Source organism: Quercus robur, chromosome 5 (genome assembly GCF_932294415.1).
Source record: "Quercus robur chromosome 5, dhQueRobu3.1, whole genome shotgun sequence".
NCBI classification, from domain to species: domain Eukaryota; kingdom Viridiplantae; phylum Streptophyta; class Magnoliopsida; order Fagales; family Fagaceae; genus Quercus; species Quercus robur.
This window is the reverse complement of record NC_065538.1, coordinates 66063299-66086037: the sequence shown is the minus strand read 5'-3', so window position 1 is coordinate 66086037 and position 22739 is coordinate 66063299. Positions and strand designations below refer to the sequence as shown.

General features: G+C 39.5%; 2 protein-coding genes across 2 annotated transcripts in view; both read right to left on the bottom strand.

Moving 5' to 3' along the window:
* Window positions 1-22739, bottom strand: part of LOC126726727 (probable LRR receptor-like serine/threonine-protein kinase At1g56140) — a 97328-nt gene that overhangs the window by 60517 nt on the left and 14072 nt on the right. The window lies entirely within an intron of this gene.
* Window positions 20982-22739, bottom strand: part of LOC126726728 (probable LRR receptor-like serine/threonine-protein kinase At1g56130) — a 111617-nt gene continuing 109859 nt past the window's right edge. Inside the window, exons 23-25 of the mRNA XM_050432078.1 lie at window positions 22081-22312; window positions 21641-21791; window positions 20982-21546 (exon numbers count right to left, since the gene is read on the bottom strand). Coding sequence (XP_050288035.1) covers window positions 21181-21546; window positions 21641-21791; window positions 22081-22312 — 749 coding nt within the window. The 3' untranslated portion in view covers window positions 20982-21180. The remainder of the gene's footprint in view (window positions 21547-21640; window positions 21792-22080; window positions 22313-22739) is intronic.

Sequence of the window (22739 nt, the reverse complement as noted above, 5' to 3'; positions counted from 1 at the left end):
CTGTCCGACTTCCTGGTTGGAGAGGGGGGTTTTGGTAATACCGAGCCTTTATTATGACTCATTTAATTCAGCCCTTGACTGACGCTGGCGACTTTTCACCTGCCCAGGGAATGTACCGATCTACAAGACGTTCCCCTTAATTTGCGCACGATGCGTTTATGCCGTTTGGTTATCCAAAGCGCGTCTTTAATATCTTCCCTTTACGAGACCTCCCAGATTCAACGGTTTTTGATGGCGTGGGGGAATGAAACGGGCGTATTCATGTTTGCAGATTTCCTTGGAGATCTGAACACATTAAGTACTCTCCTCTTCGTCCCCTATATAAAGAGAAGAAACAAGAGTTGTTTCTCCCACAGATGAATCCCTTTAATCCCCTCAAAGTTTGAAACCCTTAGATTCCTTCCGGAGTTTACTTTTACTCTCCGGTTATACCTTAACCTGAAATACACTCACCGTAGTAATAAGCAATGAAAAAACCATTCCCCTCCCAAAAACACCATGTTCTAACGAAGCTCGAAATGGCTCGGTCAGGGCAAGGATGGCGGAGACTCAAGATTTGTCTCGCCTTTCTTTCAGCCAAAATCCGAAGCAGGGACTCGTCACGTCACACTTTCAGTGTGACTGAGCCGATAATACACATCATCAGTACTACCCGCTCTCCCATGAGCATATCTAACATGACACCAGTGTGTTAGGAGTCAGGACTGGGACAGGGACTAAGTGCCCCTGCTTCTTCCTCTCTTCGTTCACTAGCGCCTCCTTCTGCCTCTCTTTCTTCCTTCTCACCTTTTCCCTCTTCTTCTCCTCCTTCTTTTACTCATGTCCTCCATCTTCCTCATTCATCTCCTCCATTTTCCTCATTCATCTCCTCCATCCTCTTCTTCCTTCTCCTTCATCTTCTTCTTCCTTCTCCTTCAACTTTTTCTAAAGAAAGTTCTTCTCTCGATATGAGCAATATTGAGGCAGAGATTGGAGAGACTTTGAAGACGAGTTTAAAAGACACCTGACTGTTCACTTATCTGTATTGCGGATGTTATTGTTGCTTCGGCAGTTCACCTTTTGTATAGGCTTGTTTAAGCCCCTCTTTGTACGTTGTAATAATTTTTCATATTAATAAAAGTTGTTGTTATTCTACTTCGCATGTTCTGTTTCTATGTTTTTACAAGTTTACAAGCGCTGCTCGGCACAATAATATAGCATTTGAATCAATAACTAAGGCCAAAATACTTGCTAATAAAAAGATGTCACCATAACTTTAATAGAATTATTTGACACAGCAATGCCTATCTGTGAATAACGATACTTACCCCAAAACTAGCCGAGATGAGAGCTGAGTGCTCGATGCGGTGTAGGAAGTAACCATCCGAGGACATATCACCCGCAAAATGAACAGCCTCCTTAGGTTACTGTACAGTGGGGCGTTTCGCCATCTTCTTATCACTCTTACTGGCCTTAACCTTTTACAGTATTTGAGCCGAGGACCTTCCCCATCCGAGTAGTTGGTTTCCCAATAGGCTTGAGTCCGAGGACTTCGCAACGCCTTGGCTCTGTCCAACACCTAATTTTGTCATCCAAGTGGTTGGTTTCCCCATAGACTTGAGTCCGAGGACCATGCAAGGTCTTGGTTCTGTCCAAAACTTTTTTGAGTACTTGGTTTCCCCACAGGCTTGAGTCCGAGGACCATGCAAGGCCTTGGTTCTGTCCAAAACTTTTTGAGTTCAGTTGCTCCCTTTCCTCAGGTATTTCACGAGGTGCCGAGCAGGAGGTTGTCCTCGGCAACGGCTATTCCTCGGCGTGGGCCGTTGTCCCTGAGCCCCAATGCAGAATGGGCCTGGGCCACAAATTCACTAGGCCCACAAGTTAAGAGGTATATCTGTAGTCTTTGGTCACGCGGTACTTTTTGGCGCCCCAGTGTTCGAGGCACACCTTCCCGAGGCTCCTTTAATCCCATGGTTGCAGGTGGCGTTGGAGATTGAGCCTGAGCCATTTTTTCTGTAGCGTTCCTTGGGACGTTGCGTGAATTAAATGCCACCACCTTATCTTTTTTAAATAAATAGGAGAGAAAGTTGCTTCACTTACGCACCAATCCTTCAGTTTCCTCCCAAATCACAACTCCCATAACCAGTGCTATCCCCCCTTAGCATAACATGTTTGAGGCGAGGGTTGGGGAGAAGGAACTCTCTCCGCCACAGAGGCGTCGTGTCCTCCTGAGACTCAGAATAGTGAGGTACGGGCAAAAGAAGCATAAATTCAAGAGAATATTCCGCTTCGACAGAGGGGAAAAGGTGTTTCTCCCTCTTTTAGTCAAAATCCGAAGCAGGTTCTGTTCATGCCAGAATTTTGGTGTGTCAGAAGAAAGATTCTCCGCCATCATCGCCTCTGCCCTGTCGCAAGCAAATTTTTAGTGAAGGCTCCTCAACTTCCGGCTCCCTGCACCTTTCCTTCAGCGGTGTGAGGCTCAAGTTGGGTTTCTTTTGCTGCCTGAGTTATGGGCATGTAAAAGCATTGAGGAAGAACAAGGTCTTGGAGCAGTAGCCAACCTCTCCTCTGTGCCACTTCCTCGGCTTCACCTTATTCTCTTGTATCTTTCTTTTTGATTATGTGGTTGGCTTTAGAAGCCAACCTCTCGTCTGTACCGCCTCCTCGGCTTTGTCTTATTCTCTTGTATCTTTCTTTTCGGTTATGTAATGAGCTTTGACATAAGCTGATTCCAGCTTTTCATTGTACGATGTACTATTTATTTGTTTTAGTAAAAAAGGGAAATTTATTTACTTGTTTTGAATATTATTCTTTTTGCAACACTACTTTGTGAACGGGTGTGCTTTATGTGTGTGTTTCTTCAATGATACTTAGAGCAGGAAACCTTGAAACATAATCCAACTATCTCTGATTTACCGATACTACCAAGCATAATAACGATAATTCACAGTAAATTAAACTTAGGAAACTAACCGAGATAGCAGCCGAATGTTTCGTAATAAGTGAGAGGAGATCGTCCGAGAACGTTAAGTTCAAAGTAATTCACCTGAAGGGATAATCGAGCATCAAGGGACTCTGATTGTGTTATCAATCCCTTTGTTACTGAAGATCCGAGGGCAGACTTGAGAGTCCATGCAGTTCAAGAGTTGACACAATTGTTAATGGAGAGTTCTCCTCGGGTAGATTCTAAGATCCGTATAATGTAGTTCTTCTTTTGAGTACTTGGTTTCCCCAAAGGCTTGAGTCCGAGAACCATGCAAGGCCTTGGTTCTGTCCAAAACTTGTTTTGTGTACTTGGTTTCCCCATAGGCTTGAGTCCGAGGACCATGCAAGGCCTTGGTTCTGTCCAAAACTTGTTTTGTGTACTTGGTTTCCCCATAGGCTTGAGTCCGAGGACCATGCAAGGCCTTGGTTCTGTCCAAAACTTGTTTGAGTGCTTGTTGTACTTATTTGCTTTTTTCGCAGGTCAGCCCCTGGACCATGGCAGGAAGAGTTAGCTTGGGGTCAGAAGCCCCTAGAGCTGCCCGTGCCGCTGGCGATGCAGGACATAGCCCCTAGCATAAGTTAACGTCGGAACAACTGAGTGTCGCCGGAGATGGGAAAAAACCCATGAGTCTCTACTTGCTAGAGAGTTGACTCGAACGCCACCTGTGCCGACGCGCAAGCCTTCCCACAGACGGCGCCAATTGTAAGGACACGATTATTTAACGGCCCAATAATGATGTTGGGCTCGTACATGAAAGATCCCTCACAATATGATTTGTAGAGAGTGGGCTTGAAAGGCTAGCCGTTGATCACGGGGCGATGATCCAGTCCTGATTTTAGGGGAACTTACGTAGAAAGGGGTCCAGCTTGGACACCCAAACCCTACAATTTCGTAGCCTGAAGGATTGGGCTCCTCGGACTTGTTCCGAGGAGCATTAAGGTCTTCCCCCGGTTACCCGGCGGTGAGTGTTTTGGTGGTGTGCATACACAGTTCAGGTGTTTTCCTCCTTGGAGTCTTTTTTTTTTTGGAGGTGGGATGGGAGCTCCTGGTTTTTCTTTATTTTTCCCCCAGCCCCTCTATCCAGATTACTTACTTTCTCTTTTATACTCGCTGACGCTCGCTGTCCTTCGTCCACGTGTAGGGTCAACCTTTACAAGACTGATATTTGTCCCGTCAGTCTAATCCCAGAATTGTTGGGGATGGTTAATAAAGCTGAAGAATACGGCTCTGTTAGGTGCAGAGCCTTATCTGGGAAGGGTAGTAAGGGTAACTTACCCAAGATATTTTAGATCTCCTTATAGATTTATTCCTATACCTCTTTTTTACCCCTCTTCTCAAGGGAGTTTTGGGTCTGCCGAGGACTAAACTGTCCTCGGCTGCATCTCTGGACCATTTTTTGCCTTATATTTTTGAATTTGGGCCATAACCTTTTTCGGCTTGGGCCTTTGGACTTTCCATGAGCAAGTGGGCTTGGCCCATAAATTGTTGGGCCCCACAACATGTATGACCAAACTCAAAAATCTACCAAACCCGCCCAATTGCCACCCCTAATTATGAGCCAACTCTATACAAATTTGGTTTATTACAATTCATAATTTTTTATATATACAAATTTAAGAGGTTCATGCCAGAATGTTGAAATGAACAATGAGAGAGAGAGAGAGAGAGAGAGAGAGAGAGAATCACCTTTAGATGGATTTGTGGTAGCAGTTTGAGCATTTGAAATGTCAAATGATACTAGGAAGAAATACAAGAAATAGTAACCATAAGCAAATATTGAAGAAGATGGTGGCTTCACCTTTGACTTCATTTTCATTGCCTCCTATTTTACATGAAATTTGAAATATTAATTTGTTAAAATGGATCATGTTAACATGTGATGCTCTTATGACAATAATTAATAAATCATGAACATATGATGCTCTTATGACAGCTATTAATGAATCATTTTAGGAATATTTTGATACAACTTTTATGGAAAATAGAAAAAATTGTCAAAACATTAGTGTTTTTTTTTTTTTTCTTTTTCCCATAAAATTTTTCCTAAAGTCACAAACTGCATTACCAAGGCCCAATAATCCAACAATAGCACAAACACAAAGCCACACTCAATTTTCAGCCCAAGCTAAATATAACCATCATTTCTATGCAGATGAGTTTGAAAACTATCTTAAATATCATGTTCCAAAAACACTGTCCCCTCATGAGTTTTATGGAACAATCAATATTTTGTTTTCTAAAAGGGTTATGTAGCTAAGAACCATGCAGGCATGTAGCTCAACAACTAGCATCTCTTGCTTCTTTTAGGGTTTAAAAATTCTCATACCCTCAATTATTAATTTATTTAAATAAAAAAAAATTTGTTTTTTTTTTTTTTGAATAGTTTCACATAATTAAACAACGAACCAATGAAAGTGTAAAACATACATACATATATAGAATGAAAAAGAAATATGGTTTCTTATCAAAAAAGAAAAAAAGAAAAATGGTAATAAGGATCAAATTTTTCACTTATGTTTTGGTGTCCTTTTTGGTTTTTCTAATATTTTTTAGTAGGATTGTTTTTTTAATTGAATGAAATATCTGATAATAATATATTTTTGCTTATTATTTACAAATTTTCACTAATCTTTTTTTTCCCCTCTAATCTATATATATAATATAATATAAAAGTGAAACGTTTGTTAACTATTCCACATTGCACCACGTGGCTAGCTACATAAATTAAATTCACGTATATATTTAAAAACATTGAACAGTTATGCCTTTTCATTTTTCAATAAGCACATTTTCGGTCAATATACACATTTTCATTCAATAGGCACGTTTTCATTTAATAAGCACATTTTTGTTCAAAAGGGTATTGATCAAAATTCAATTGAATGCACTAGGAAAAAAAAAATCATAGATAGCCCTTCTAGAAGGCAGCTTTTAACTTCGATTAGTCATATGAAACATCTAAGATACAAAACTTAGAAAATAATAAAATTCACCAAAAATAATACAGGAGAAGAAGATTATATATAGAGAAGTGAAGCACGCCTATATTTAGTTGTACCTGATTTAGTAAAGCAAACGAGGGAGAGAGTACCCAGGGAAGTGGCGTGAGGAAACAAAAGGTTGAATCAGAATTAGAAATTCAGAGTCAGTACCCTGAAATCGAATGGAAGATCCCACAAACAATAACTGGTTTTTGGCCAATAAGATTGGGGTTTATAAAAGGGTTCTCAATGGTTGGATGCACAACAACAATAAATAATTACACTTTTTTTTTTTTTAGTAAAATAAATAATTACACTTGAGAAAGAGAGAGAGTACTTTTGTTTTTTTATAGGTCGACCCCAAAAAAAAAAAAAAAAAACAAAATACAGGAGAATTAATACCACATACACATTTAAAAACACTGAACAATTGTGCATTTTTTATTTCATTTTTCAATATGCATCTGTGCGCACCAAAAATGAGGTTAATCGGCCAGTCCTCACTTGGGCTCACAATCTATTTGTGATATGGGCTTTGGATTTCCTACCTTGGGTAGTTCCTAACATGGAGACCCAACGAGGCAACCTTACCCTCTGAATTACCCTCCTTCCCCTATTACTATTCTTTTTGAGCTCTCTCTCTCTCTCTCTCTACCCTCTATTTTCTTTTAGAAATATTCAACAACCATTTTCCTTCTTCTCTTCTCGTATTTATAGCTTAAGATTAGTGGAGGGGTTATGATTACCTTAGGTTTTTAGTGGGAAGGGGGTCCAATTCCATTGCTTTTAAGTGGGTGTTTAGTTGGGAGTGGGAATAGTGGCTTTGGAACTGGTTCCCACCTCAAAAGGAATGCTCAGTAGCGATATTCCCCAGGGCAATACTGAGTAGCCAAGATATAAGGTTCCCGAGCAATCACATTCCCATCCGAAGTGTGATTTTTCGGGCAATTCCCAGACTATGAACTATGATGTGTATAGATTACAATTGCATGCCTAACGAGTTTTGGACCGAGCATAGTGGCATGAGGCCTGGGCCCATGGCCTTAGCGGGCCCATTTCGGACAAGGGGGCTGGGACCATGGGCCTTACTGTAAGGTTAGAGTTCAAGGCCCAGATAGGCCTAGGGGTCCCGTGTCGTACATTAGCCCTCCCTTGATTTGTGCCCGGCCCCTGGGGACAAATCAAGGAATCCAAGAGATAGAAACTATCTGGGAAGCTCAACAGGTAGATACTGGACGGTTAAGAGACCCATTAATGTGCCCTTAAAATGTGCGTTGTATTTGACTATTGGTTTAGCCGTCATCATTGTCTGATGATTTATGAACCGAGGCGGCGCACGTGTGGTAGTTAAAATGGGGATTCGTAGAGTTTCTCGCTCCTCGCTTATTAAATGTCATTTATTTCCCCTTTTGGCTCCTATAAATAGTTCCTTCTGAATCTCTACTTCACTTTTACATTCTTCATTCTCTAAACTCCCTCTCTGCCGAGCATATTGCTTTCTTGCACTCATCCTCTAGCCCAGAACACCATTCCTTCCTAGAGCCCAAAGTAAGTCCTCTCTACCTTTCTTTTTACTCTCTTTTCTTCTTTTAGTTTTCCTTCAATCTTAGTTTAGGAATCTTAGTTTAGGAATGGGCTATTCTCACCTTTTATCTTTAGAAGTGTCCTTGGCTAGCTTAAGAGCAGCCTACAATGTCCCCAGAGATGTTGATATTGCCTACTGTCTCAAGGGCAATATCAACCTCCATAGGCACACTGGCTCAAACACAATGTTTTTCCCCCTTATGGTCATTCTCGAGGGTGGGGTTAGGTTCCCCGTGGACCCTCTCATTATAGGCACCCTTAGATTTTATGGCTTGTGTCCTGACTAACTCCCTCCCAATTTTTTCCAAGTGGTGAGTTGCGTCAGTAGGTTAAACCAACTGTTCGGTCTACAGTTAAACCACCATGATATTAACTTTATATATAGCTTGTGTGGAAACATTAAGACCGATTACTGTTTAAAGACTAGGGATATGCGGGTACAGTTGATATCCTGCCTTCCCAATTCCAACAAGAACTCAGTGGGGGAATTCACTCGAGTGAGCGGCAATTGATTTACCAACGAGCTCCCTTGCCCATTTTCGTCGTAGGATGCTGGTCAGTACCGAGAACCTTAATTTGCTTCTTTTTTTTTTTTTTTTTTTTAAATTACTTAATTATTTACATGTCTACTAACCGATCCTTTTGTTGATTTGTTGCATAGGGAAAAAGATTTCAACCAGATCTCAGAGTAGTACACGTAAAAGATCTTAATTTTGTACTTAGATCAGAGATTTTTGTACACAAGGACGGCTAGCTCTGAGCATCCCATTTAATACTCGAAGTTAACTCGGTGTATTCTACCTGCCAAGCATTCAGCCAGGCGTTACTAGTAGATAGCCCCCTCCTCTCATACATAGACGTTCGGCATGCGAATTTCCTCCCACCTTCGCTGACCACCGGTGAAGCTCAGGATCTTGGCCCCCACTATACTACCGTAGAGGACTTTGCCCTTGTGAGAGATAAGTTAGTTGAGCGCATCTCTCGGAGTCAGAAAGCGTACGTTCCCATTTAAAAGGGAGGAGCTCAAGTTTAAGTAGCCGAGCCTGAAACCACTGAGGCCAAACAAGACACAAAGATGGTGACCAGAAGGAAAATGATCGTGGACCGGTTTTTGCCCAGCACCCAACCAACGACTTAACCCCAACAACCCCAAGGCAAGGACCAGACCATTCCTCCTCCCTTAGCCGACTATACCAACTAGAAACAACATGTGGGAGACCAACTGTCGAGGACCCCCAGTGATGCACCTACAAGGACTCCTCCTCGGACCTCTACCGGGATTACAATTTGGGAACCGAAGAATGGTCCTCGGTCGAGTGCCTAGGATGGCACTGAGGGGACGTCTTCATCACAACTCGTGCCTTATTGGTAGCCTACCTTTACCCTTGGCAGTGGTCCTCTACCAGCCACTGTAAGCATAAGGACCTGGGCCTAAGGTGAAAAAGGGCAAGTGGCGCAAAGCTTGGTGCATGGAGTGTTGCTACCCGAGGATGTCCAGTTCTTTTTGGATGGCTCTGAGGACTCTATAACACGACAGCTGCAATGGCATACTATAGCGGTAACTTCCTCCTTTCTCTTCTCATTTATTTTGATGCAAGAGTGTTTTCTTTTCCTTTATATTTGTTATTGTTGAGTTACTAGGTTGCACAACTGACCCACATCCTCGGCAAGAGGCTGAGTGAGCTTGCCGAAGAGATTGAGAGGGAAAGAATGCTGAAAGATGTTGCTAATGCCACGACTAGGGACAAAGTCAAAGCTGCTGAGATTGCCGAGAAGAAGGCTTAGGCCTCGAAGAAGGCCCAGCTAGTGGCGGAGAGAAAATTAACCTAGGCAAAGGGTAAGTTGGGGGGAGTGGAGCTCAAGCTAGCGGAGGTAGCCAGGTTGGGGCGACACTGAGGGGGCGTCTTCATCACAGCTCGTGCCTTACTGGCAACCTACCTTTACCCTTGGCGATGATCCTCTACCAGCCACTGCAAGCATAAGGACTTGGGCCTAAGGTGAAGGAGGACAAGTGGCGCAAAGCTTGGTGCATGGAGTGTTGTTGCCCGAGGATGTCCAGTTCTTTTTGGATGGCTCCGAGGACTTTATAACACGGCGGCTGCAGTGGCATACTATAGCGGTAACTTCCTCCTCTCTCTTCTCATTTATTTTGATGCATGAGTGATTTCTTTTCCCTTATATTTGTTATTGTTGCGTTACCAGGCTACACAATTGACCCATATCCTCAACAAGAGGCTGAGTGAGCTTGCCGAAGATACTGAGCGGGAATGAGCGCTGAAATATGTTGCTAATGCCACAGCTAGGGACAAAGTCAAAGCTGCTGAGACTGCCGAGAAGAAGGCTTAGGCCTCGAAGAAGGCCCGGCTGGTGGCAGAGAGAAAATTGACCGAGGCGGAGGACAAGTTGGGGGGAGTAGAGCTCAAGCTAGCGGAGGCAGCCAGCCTGAACCTGGCCCAGGCTGATGAGATAGCTGACCTGAGGGTAGCCCTTGAAGCCTGCGAGAACAAATGGTACAACGAGGGCTTTGCAGATGTCGAGAACTCTACGGAGCTCGTCGTCTGTGAAACTTAAAACCTCAGGTTTGAGGAGGGGTGGCTAGCCACCTTACAAGCTCCTAGGCTTCCTGAAGATTTTCCCTTAAGGAACCCCGACTAGATTCCCTTCCTAGATCCTACTCCCTCTGCTCAAAATCCTTTTAACAATATTGATGAAGAAGAAACTCCCAGTATGAGGGAGCTGGTACAAGAAATTGATTCCTATGTGGAGTTGGTTGACCTGGAAGTTACCAGCAACCTTCGTACTAGGGATAAGCATGATGGTGCTCAAATTCAGCTTCCAACAATCCAGCCAATCGATGATGCAGTAGACCAACAGGCCGAGGATGCAGCCCAGTTGCCGTCCATGAATCCAGCAAGTTGATGTGGTTTTTCCCCTTAGTTAAATTTTATTATTTCTGTTTGGTTTGCCTATAGTCGCCAAGTTGTGGTGATGAGACAATGGTTTACTTTTATGCTTGTTTTATTTGACTAAACACTTATTTTTATTATCTTGCATTATTGTTGCCATGATATGACTTGTGTGTTTTTGTATGTTATTCTATTGTTATATATTATCCTGTTATTATCCTGTTTACTTGGGTAGCCCAATAAAGGCCTGCTAGGATCGTCTCGAGATGGGGTTCCCAAGGTTGCCTGAGAGGAAGTACTAAGATTGTGTTTGCTCAATAATAATGTATGACTTGGGAAGATGCCGACCTACTTTTTGAATGAAAAAGGCTTAGCACTAGGGTTTAGCATTAAGTTCCTAGTTGTCGAGGAAGGCGGAGCAAAGCCTTTACCTCCATGGTTATCTAGTTTAGAACAGTTTGATATATCAAGCTTTCGCCCGTTCGGTGATTAAGATTAAACCATGTGGCAAACCTCTGTCTTTAAGTATTGTTGTCAGGTTTCCCCTTGTTCGATGACTAAGGTTAAACTGAGAACAGGTTTCCGTTCTTAGAGAGATTTAGTGTAAGGTTTCCACCATCCCAGTGATGATAATCGAACCGGGGACAGGTTTCTGTCCTTAGAGAGATTTAGTGTAAGGTTTCCACCTGCCTGGTGATGATGATCGAACTGGGGACAGGTTTCTATTCTTAGAGAGATTTAGTGTAAGGTTTCCACTTGCCCAATGATGATGATCGAACCGAGGACCTTTTGTCCTTAGAATAATTTGCCTTAGTTCTCCTAACCTTCCTCATGTTTGCTAGCCGGGGTTAATGAGTTAACAACGATGGAACTAAATACACCTGCATGGATAAACATCACCTTTGTATTAAATAACAAAATGTACATACAAGATTACATTCAATTCGTACCCCCATGTAAGGATGATCAATGATAAAACTTCTTCAGATTGTGGGCACTCCATGGCCAGGGAAGTGGCCTTTCATTTAAATCTTCCAAATAGTATGCCCTTACGCCCACGATGGCGGTGACTTAATACGGCCCCTCCCAAGTTGGCGCTAGCTGCCCTGCGTTGATATCTCGTGTATTCCCCACCACTTTTTGGAGTACCAGGTTTCCCGCTCTAAACTCCCTTCTCCTTACGTCTCTATTGTATCTTTGAGCAAGTTTCTGCTGATACTTTACTAACCGTATAGTTGCTAATTCCCAACACTCTTCCAACAAGTTCAATTGTTTTAGCATCAATTCCGAGTTCTCGGTGAGGTTGAATACTATAACCTAGGCACTACACAAGTTTATTTCCACTGGTATAACTGCTTCCACTCTATATGTTAGAGAAAAAAGGGTTTCCCCCGTGGTCCTCCTCGGGGTTGTTCGGTATGCCCACAGAACATTAGGCAACTCTTTTGCCCACCTGCCCTTAGAACCTTCTAACCTCCTTTTTAACCCATTCACAATAATTTTATTGGTAGCCTTGGCTTGGCCATTGCTTTGCGGGTATGCCGGGGTTGAATACCGGTTTACAATGCCGAGATCGCTACAAAACTCATGAAAAGTTCTACTATCAAACTGCAACCCGTTGTCTGACACTAGTGACTCTACGTGGCTGCCACACACTTAGCCAAGAGTTCTTCAACCTTGTTGGGGTGCAAACACTATAGGTAGGGCCCGTCAAAAGACCTTCGATACAATTTCCGATCAGCTGATAGCCAATATCAAGCTACTGTTCGGCGTACTTTTTCCGCTACCTTTTCATCTACTGGTACTCGATCTTCGACTAGAAAATCAATGATTGGATCCATCCAACATGGCCCAACCATTGTCACCGTTGAAACATTAACCCTTACATTGATGCTCGGTTTTGCTACCACTTCCACTTTTATTAATTAAGGAATTTCCTCGGCTAATGATGACACTAAGGTGGCCAAGGAGTCAACATGTCAGTTCTACCCTCGGGCTACCTGAATCACTCTAAATTTTTGAAAACGGTCCATGGTTTGCTTCACCAACTATAAATACTCCATCATCCGAGAGTCCTTGGCCTCAAAGCTTCCCTGTGCTTGATGAACAACCAATCGAGAGTCCGAGTAGATCTTCACCTCCTTAGCACCTAGATCGAAAACAACTCTCAGTCCGGTAAGTAGGGCTTCATATTTGGCTTCGTTATTAGAGGCCTTAAAGCCCAATCTAAAGGAATGCTTTAGTTTTATTCCTTTCGGTGTGATAATTACGATCCCAGCCCCGACTCTTGATGCACTGGATGCACCATCCACGAACACCTTCCACGGGACCACCTCCACGGAGCAAACCATCTCATCCCCCTCTCTCAAGGAGAACTCTGCAACAAAATCGGTGAGGATTTGACCCTTTCACCGAGCTCCTAGCCCTATACCTAATATCAAAGGAGCCTAGCCGGGTTACCTATTTAGCTATTCTTCTCGTGATATTGGATCTCTTTAGCAACGACTGCAGAGGATACTCGGTCAATACATAAATGGTATGAGCTTGGAAGTAATGGGGTAACTTCCTTGTGGCATGAACCAACGCCAACACCAACTTCTCCAAAGGTAGATACCTTATCTCGGCATCGACTAGGATTTTACTGATATAGTATATAGGCTGTTGCACACCCTGATCCCTCAACAGTACGGCACTCACAGCATGTTCGGACATCGAGAGGTACATGTATTAGGCAGAGGGCTGCTTAAATGCGAGTTAGTTCTAAACGCCCTAGAGTAGAGTCTTCCTCTAGTGCACCTCCTCCTTCTCCTCCTCCTTCTTCAGGTGATCCAGCTGCTGGTGAATTCATTGATCCGACTGTTGCTGCTACTCCTCCACCTTCTACTTCGGATAATTCGAGTATTCGTCGTGTGTTGGACACTATCATGACCATTCAAGCGGCTCATGGTCAGCTTTTGGTGGACATGCTTACCGAGTTACAGGCATTGCGTGCAAAGTTGTCAAGTTTTAGACGGCCACCTCCACCACCTCCTTTTGATGATGTGTGATTGCCCTTTGGCAATTCTTCACAAAAAGGGGAAGTACATATGGATGGAGATTTTGTTGATAAGGGAAGATTTTTTTTTTTTTTTTTTGGAGCTTTGGAGCTGTAGATTGTAGGTGCTTCACTTTGTACTAATTTTTGGCTCATGATGTCTTCATTATTTGATGACATTATTTTTTATGAGTTGTATATGATAGGGGGAGAAATTATATTCTTATTTCTGTTTCTTGTTTCACATTGTGCTACATTGATTATTGATTTATATTTATCAGGTTATTCATGATATATATATATATATATATATTATTTTATGTTATGTGAAATCAAGAATTTATTTTGTGTTACTTGTATTTGTGTTTGTTAAATGTTACAGGAATATACATGTTGATTTGGTCGTGCTGCTGCCTACACTTGCAACTAATAGATAGTAGTTAGGTTGAATTTGTTTTTGTTGGGCAATGTTATTGTAATGGGTTGTTTTTGTAAACTTTGAACATTTTGTTTATTTTGTGTTTTGTTATGGATTCTCAAAGGAGGAGTTTGTTAGGTTCTAAGACTTTAGGTTTAAATTTATTAAAACTTCATTTTGTAATGTTGGCAAACCATGATTAAAACGTTTAGTCTTGTTTTAGATTTGCTCAAAGTATTTGTATGTAAAGTTGGAATCAAGTAATTGCAGAAAATTACTATTGAATTTCTGCAAGGCTCAATCGATCGAAAATTAGACTCGATCGATCGAAACTCATGTAGATTGTTTTTTTTGCAGATTTTCCAATTCAGCCCAAGCCCGTTTGACGTGTAGGGTTTTATGTTTTGCCTTAAGTATAAAAGGAAAAAACCCTAGCCACATTTTATTGTTGTTGTTTATGCTGTGTGTATGAATCTCTTGTGAGATCTAGAGGTGTTTGTCTTCATACATACTTAGGGTTTTCAATCTCAAGATTGATGTTGAAAGCTTGGTAATCGTTTCAATTGCTGCATAAAGAGCTTAAAGAAAACACAAGTGGGAGTACTTATGGTTACTGTGAATCCAAGAAAGAAATAGTTTGTGGACTCGGAGCTGTCATGTGATTGTGGTAGTAAGTTTCCTACTCGATGTAGCAATAGGATGTTAGTGGTCTAAGTCGCTATTCTGTAAACTTCAATTCTTTCATAGTGGATTTGTTTTACCTTAAAGATAGCTAGGTTAAATCCTCCCTAGGTTTTTTACCAGTTTGATTTTCTTGGGTTATCGTATCATTGTGTTATTTATTTTCCACACTGTTTCAATGATATGATTTATTTGTGTTAAACTAGATTTGCATAATTTACCTAAGTTAATCACTTGGCTAAATAGCTAGGTTAATTTATTCCGTGCCAAATTTGCTTGTACTTTATCAACTAAATGTCCTGTATTTAGGTAGGAACTATGTAAGGATAGTGTGTAAGAGAGTGTGAAGAAATCTCAAGAAGTGTGCAATTTAAGGGAGTCTCGCAACTGGATCTCGTGACTGGCAAGTCGCCAGAATGGTACACATGTGAAGCATGCAGGGGGAGTTGAAGGGTCACGCCAGCTGTAGCACTACAAGACAAAATTTCCAATCTGGCCAGGCAGTTAGCTCATGACTCAAACTCGCGACTCATTCTAGTTGCAAGGTCGAGTCGCTAGAATGCCCTATTTGATTGAAACCTAACCTTTCGCATTCCTCATACACCCTACTATTAATACCCTTATACCCACGAAATGTAGAGAGCTTCTAGAGAGAAACCCTAGAGAAAAACAAGATTGACTCATCCACAATCTTTATCTTTTGATTCTCCAAATTCCTCTACTCTCACCCTCTCCATTGACATATCCTTGAGAGGAACATTAGCTAAATCCTTATCTTAGTATACCCATATTAGTGAAGAGGTATTTTGGTGCTTGGGAAGTAGTTCAGAAGGGACCAATTCATTTTGGTTGATGCAATGGGCGATTGCGGGATCCGGTAAGCTAGAGAAGACAAGGTTCGGCGTAACCTTGTTGGAGCAAGAAACTTGGAGGGCTTAGGTGCACTAGGTAGATTAAGTTTGGAGGGTCTTTTGCTATTCATGTATCCCAACTTCATTCTCTAGTTGATTATTGACCGTTTGGAGGGTGGCGGAGAGGTTTTTCGCCGAGTACTTCGGTTTCCTCTTCAATAACACATCTCCATGTTATCTTTGTATTTGCAACTTTCTTCCCTTTCTCTTTACCTTTTAATTACTGCTATGATTGTGATTAATTATGGTTTAGAGTATGTTACCAATTTGGATATAGCTTATATTTCATTTTTCGCACATATATTGTTTGATTATAAGCTTGTGTTGGTAATTTTATATTTGGGGGTATAAACGTTCATAGGTGTTTTACACACTATTTGAACTTTCAATTGGTATCAAAGCGGGTATACTTTTTTTGATTTAAATACCTAAGTGTGATCCTTGACCCCTTGTGTTATTTGTCATGGATAGTGCTTTGCATGCTTCTATGCATGTTTTTGATGTTGATGAATGTAACATACCACGTGTTTGTGAAAATGCCTTTATGAGTGATAATTCTCAAGATTGTGATGCTATGTTACATGAATCTTTGGGTATTGTTGATATTCTTAACATCAAACTCTTGAAGAAAAATGCTAAGAAGTTTCAAAAGAATTTCAGCAAGTTCATTTGTGAAAAAGATGATTTGATTGCTAAGCTCAATGAATCCAATAAATTGGTTGAAAAGTACAAGAAACGTGCTAAACATTCTCTTGAAAAACTAAAGGAGTTTGAATGTTTGAATATGGACTTGGATGCTAAACTTGTTTTGTCCAACAAACTAGTTGATGATCTTAAATATGAAAATGAATCTCTTAAGATGCATGTCACGTGTTTGATTGCTAAATCTATTGCTAAAAAGAATGAAAATATATGTTGCAATCATGTTGTGGTACCCGATTTTGTGTCTATTGTGTGTTCTACGTCAAAGGACAAATCGGTGTGCATTCCACCACATAAAAGAAATCAAAAGGTGGAGAGAAAGACTCTTAAGTCAAAGCCTCCATTTAGGTCTCAACCTAAGGTTTTGAATGGATCTAAGTTTGTTCCAACTTGCCACCATTGTGGTGTGATTGGTCATATAAGACCTCAATGTCATAAGTTGAAGAGAGAACAAAGCCATGTTGCTAGATCCCTTCCCAAAAATCTTAGTGGACCTAAACACTTTGTTTGTCACCATTGTGGTGCCTTTGGTCATCTAAGACCTCAATGCTCTAAGTTTCATGCTTTTAAAATAATCAAAAGAAAAGAGAAACTTAAGCTTCTTAGAAGTTATGCTTTGCAAGCTAAACCGGATTTGGGGGAAAATGGTAAGTTATTGAAGAAAGATTTTAATGTTCTTACCTCCTTATCTATGTGCATCTCCGGTTCTCATTCTTCCAACTCTTGTCTCACTTCCCATGAGACACTCATTCCAAACAATCATTCTGTTTGGATGAGGAAGGGTTCCTATGGTTGAACTTTTGCTCTTTTGGTCCTTGATCTAATTCTTTCAATTTTTGTAGTATCCTTCATGCATTAGATGCTTCATTGTCATGCATTTATGCATCATGCATCTCTTTATATGCATTGTTTTTGTTGTTTTTGTATTTGTTCTTACTTTTATGCTTTTGTTTTTGTGTGTGTAAAAAATCCAAAAACATATAAAAAGTGGAAAATTCAAAAAGTTTGATCGTATATGTTTGAGCACATATCTCATGTGAGTTTGGCCTAGTACCTTCGTACTAATGGCATAGTGCATTTACGAGCTTAGCTTGTTTTGTGTGCATATCTATCTTTGTGGGAAAATTTTTGACATCTATGTGTAATTTTATAAATTGATCTTCAAACTTGTCATGAATAATTAGTCAATAGTCATGTTGGTTTTGATAGATGCATAGACTTGTACCTATATCTCTTCCCACTCTTTTATTTTTGCTTAAAGAGCTCAACCAATGTCAAATCTCGATAAGAGATAATGAGCTGCAAAAGCCGTCACACAAATTAGTATTTTACTAGGAAAAAGGGAAAGTGACTTGTATTGAAAATGTATGGTGCCCAAAAGCCAAAGGCTTGTTCATCAAATTGAAATATCAAAAATTTCGGGCATCAATCTCAAAAAGAGATGTAAAGATAAAAAATGATCAAATATTATGAATTGTAAAGAAGCCAAATGAAAAGTTTCAAAGATATGTAATCATTTTCTTGTGGGAGATCATATATGTTCATTTCTATAATTGAGATAGATCACTTGACTTAATACTAGTTATATATGACTTAATTGAATTGATCATTGAAACTTCACTCTAGATTAAGGACTATCCCACATTTGATACAAACACACAACACATATGCCTAATGTTCAATGAATGCCTTATTCATTTGTTTGATTGTACTTTGTTTAAATGTGATGTGTGTGTGCTCAACTATATATGGATCAATCCAAAAATATTTTTAATCATTTTGTATGTATTTGAAAGTAATTTTTATCACTCTTTGCATTCATATTTAGTGCTTACTTTGTTTTTCATTGTTTAAACTTGTTCTATGTTGAAAAACAGGTGTCAAAATTTTTGACTACTCGTTCTGGCTACTCTCGCGAGTAGCGAGTTTTGGCTACTCATTTTGGCGACTCGCCTAGTCGTGAGATCCAGTCACAAGTCTACACAGAATGGTTCGTGACTCACTCGCGACTCACCAATTGCGAAATGCCAGAAACAGCTTTTTAAAGAGCTTTTCGTGGGAAACTTGTTTTAAACCTCTCTCATTCTCTCTTAAACCCCCCTTTCAATATTTTTACATCAAAACTCAATCAATTTGAATGGTTTTTAATTCCATTAACATCTCTAAGGTAATTTTAAATTCTTTTCATTGATTTGGATATTTAGATTATGTTTTGGAGAGTTTTGTGCTCTTGGTTGGGATTTTTATCATAGGAGTTGGGAAAACTTAATTTTTGTCAAATTTTTGTATGGGATTGGTTTTTTTTGATGATTTGCTTTGGATGTTGACCGCTTGTGGCAAAAAAACATGTATCAAGGGTGGATTTCATGATGTTCATGCATTATTTTACATTGTTGTTCATAGTATGCACATTAGATGTTTGATAAAATGCTTCTTAAGCATTTTCTCACTTGTTTGGACTCTAATGAGTACCAAACTTTGGGGTTTCTCATGTTTCCTCATTAGGAACATTTTTGGTTCATTAGTTGTGTATTTAACACACCTTGTCTCACATGTGCATTTTCCATACTTTGGTCATTCATTGCACATAGCCACCTCTTGCTCACACATTTGCTATCCTTGTCATGTATTGGTCTATACCTTGTTTCTTCATCCTAACATGTCATGTTTACTTTATACTTTATAGCATTTTGTTTTGTCTTAGGTTTGAGCTTCATTTTCTCATTCATCTCGCACCTCTCATGCATCATTATCATTGTTTGTACCTTCATCTCTTGCCCTCGTTTCTCCTTGACTCTTTGTCTATTCGTGACAAAAAGGGGGAGAGTATACTCTAGAGAGTATACCGGAGAGTTTTGTCATTTCTATATGACATTTATGCACATTCTTAGGGGGAAAATTTTTATTTCTTGTGCATTTGTAGGGGGAGAGATATTTCATAGGAGAGATGCATATACCAATGGGAAGAAAACATTGTGTTAATAAGAAAACTTTTTTTTTGTTTGTGTTTCTTTATGTTTGTTTTCTTGTTTGTTTTATGGTGCTTTGAGTTATGTTTAGTATCTATGCTTTGTTGTTTTCATTACATCGTGTTTGTGTGTTGGACATGCATACTTTCTTATGCTATTATGCTTCATTGATTGTATATTCGTATGATCATTTGCTTTGCTATGTGATCATTGTAGTCATTTCTATATGATTGTTTTTGTGTATGGTCAAGTTGCTCATATATTTTACATCATGTTTATTTGATCGCAATTTACTTATTACATTATACTTGTCATTTTATTACTTGCTTTACCTTAAGGGTTTAATGTGTTTTGTGTAAGTGTTTCAGGTTACAAGTATATATGTTACAAGTATATATGTTCCAAATTCATCACAACTCCTACGATTCATAATAGGGGGAGTGATATGATAGGGGGAGAAAGAGAGAAAGAGCTTTGTGTTGTATTAACTATGTTTTTGCTTTGCTCTTAGTTCATGATTATGTTTAGTTGTTTAAACTATATTTTCTATGTACCATTGTTTTGTAACTTAGTACTTTTAGTTAATGTTATGCATTTTCTTTAGTACATCACTCTTATGCCCTTGTTGGATTTTATATCCTTGATGCAACTACCTTGCGTTTTTTTATCGGTTGAGTGTTGGACATGCAAATGATACTTTGCATTGAGCTTATTAGCTTGCATGTCTAGATATTCATTCCTTGTGTGAATAATCATTGTGATCACTATTTATAGTGGTTGTTCTTGTTTGGTCAAGCCATGCTATATTGCTTTAATCTTTACTAGTTGATCGCATTGCGCCTGCTCTATATGCATTTCAAGATTTCTACTTACAATGATCGTCTTGTGTTGTTGTTTTCAAGAAATACTTGTTCGTATGGTTCAAGAGCTTCATAGTTTTTAGAATTAGGATGAAGCTTAAAGGACTTAGGTGCACTGGGTAGATTAGGCTTAGAGGGTCTTTTACTATTCATGTATCCCAACTTCATTCTCTAGTTGATTATTGACCGCTTGGAGGGTGGCGGAGAGGTTTTTCGCTGGGTACTTTGGTTTCCTCTTCAATAACATATCACCGTGTTATCTTTGTGTTTGCATCTTTCTTCCGTTTCTCTTTACCTTTTAATTATTGTTGTGATTGTGATTAATTATAGTTTAGAGTGTGTTACCAATTTGGATATAGCTTATATTTCATTTTCAAAACATATATTGTTTGATTAAAAGCTTGTGTTAATAATTTTATATTTGGGGGTCTAAACGTTTATAGGTATTTTACACATTATTTGAACTTTCAAATATTCACACTATCAAGTATTGCACTGCCCATTCTAAAAACTCACATTTTCAGCCTAAAAGGCATGTTTCAAATTGGTACCAAATGGCCAAAGCAGATTTCAAAGTATCATTTAGTGATTTATTTATTTATTTTTTTTTTTTTTACCTTGAATAAGTCCTACCAAACGAGCACTTACATCAAGTAGATCTTGCCTATATATCTCAGTCCTATTGAGTGAGAACTGAGAAATGTAAGAATAATGTAGTCCTTCATTTTATGTTGGTTGGAGGGTCTAATCCACTCTATTCAAACAAGGCTAATCTGTGTTTCCTATGTGCATAGCTCACCAATCCTATGATTTCTCATATTTCTGCAGCATTCATGCCCCTATATGCCATTTCATCTATAGGATAATAGTGAGAAGAAGACTGGAAACATCTAAATAAAGTTGTGATAGTAAAAAATTGTGGTCAAACATATGATTTCACATCGATATTATGCAGCTATAAGCCTATAACTTCCCAAAGAAGAAAGTTTTCATTGTTGATTGAAATCATGATTCAAGACAAGACAAATATCTCAGTATTTACACACATGACATCACATATTATCATTTGCAAAAGGTGAAAGCTAGTCAAGCATAAAGAGTTTTGAATTTGACGTGCCTTAGATAGCAAAGGCAGTGTTACTAAGTGACTGCAACAAAGACAAATTTTTTCACCTTCCATCTGCAATTATGCACATGGTTTCAGTCACATTTACAGAAGAAGGCAATGGATCACTGATTTGGCTAAGATCAGTGTTATCCTCATGATGCTTTCTATCTTCTTCACTCAAAAAGCTGCTTGTTAAATCTTTGAAATTCCAATCAGTTAAATAACTCGGCTTTGATGTAACAATGTCTACCTCAATATCTCCTGCAAGCATGGCCACAACACGGGACATTGGTGGCCGCATGTTTGGTGACGCCTGTGTGCACATCAAAGACACTGCTATCACTCGAGCAGCTTCATTTTCATCAAATTCTGATAATGTGGGATCTACCAGCCTTAAACTCTGATTATTTTCATGTAGAGTCCATGCCTGTTGATTCATGACAAGGAGAGCAATAAGAATTTTCTTTTTAATGCAATAAATTAAGAAATGGAAAAAGAGAGACAAACTTCCTTTCCCATACCCATTCAAGGAGATAAATTTTTTCAATTTCCAAGCTGTTGTCTGAGTTTGGTCTCCCACTTAGGATCTCCAAAGCAACAACACCAAAACCGAAAACATCAGCCTTCTCAGTCAGGTGCCCACGCATTGCATATTCCGGTGCCAAATATCCTCTGCAAGATTTAAAATTAATATGCAAGTTTATTTAAAACTGTCAATGTATTTGATCAAGTTCAATTTCCATAGGTAAATTGATTATCAGTAATGCAAAAAAAAAAAACTCCAATAGCATCCTCAAGTTTGTAATAGTTATTGATCATTGTTCAAATGAATCTAGTGATTATTGATTGATTGTTAGATACTTATATAAGGATCTACATCTTACACTGTATTATGCATCTTGGTACAATATAAAATAGGCATTAAAGACAATGGTTTTGAGAAAGTGGATAAGGAGTTTACATGGTCCCTGCAACTCGGGTGCTAATGTGGGTTTTAGTGTCATCATAAAGCTTTGCCAATCCGAAATCTGATATTTTCGGGCATAGCTTTCCATCAATCAAAATATTGCTAGCCTTCACATCTCGATGTACAATCCTTGGCCTTGACTCTTCATGGAGATAAGCAAGTCCTCTTGCAGTTCCCAAGCAAACACTGAAGCGGGTAGGCCAATCAAGATGCAACTTACTTTTTCCTGCATTAGTAGTAGCTCCCATCTAATTAGATTAAGAGTCATCAATCAAATGCCAAATCCTTATTCAGGAGTTATTTGAGTGCAATGGTACAAAGCTTCCCATATGGATATGTTAAGAGAACATTAGAGTTTGGAAAAATCAGATTATGTCTTGGGGTAAAATAACATATTGTCATATGAGATTTGGGCTACTTCAAATTATTTGGTAGTGGTCCAAAACATAATTGACAATGCTTAATGACATAACAACATCGCCTTAGTCCCAAAATTTTAGGGTTGGTTATAAATCCTCCACAGATTAATCAAGATTAGGCTCATGTATTCACTTCTCTCATTCTATCTTATCTAAAATCATACTCTTTGTTACGCCCTTAATTGACATGTTTTTTTTACTACTTCAAGCAATATTAATGAGACTATTAATCAC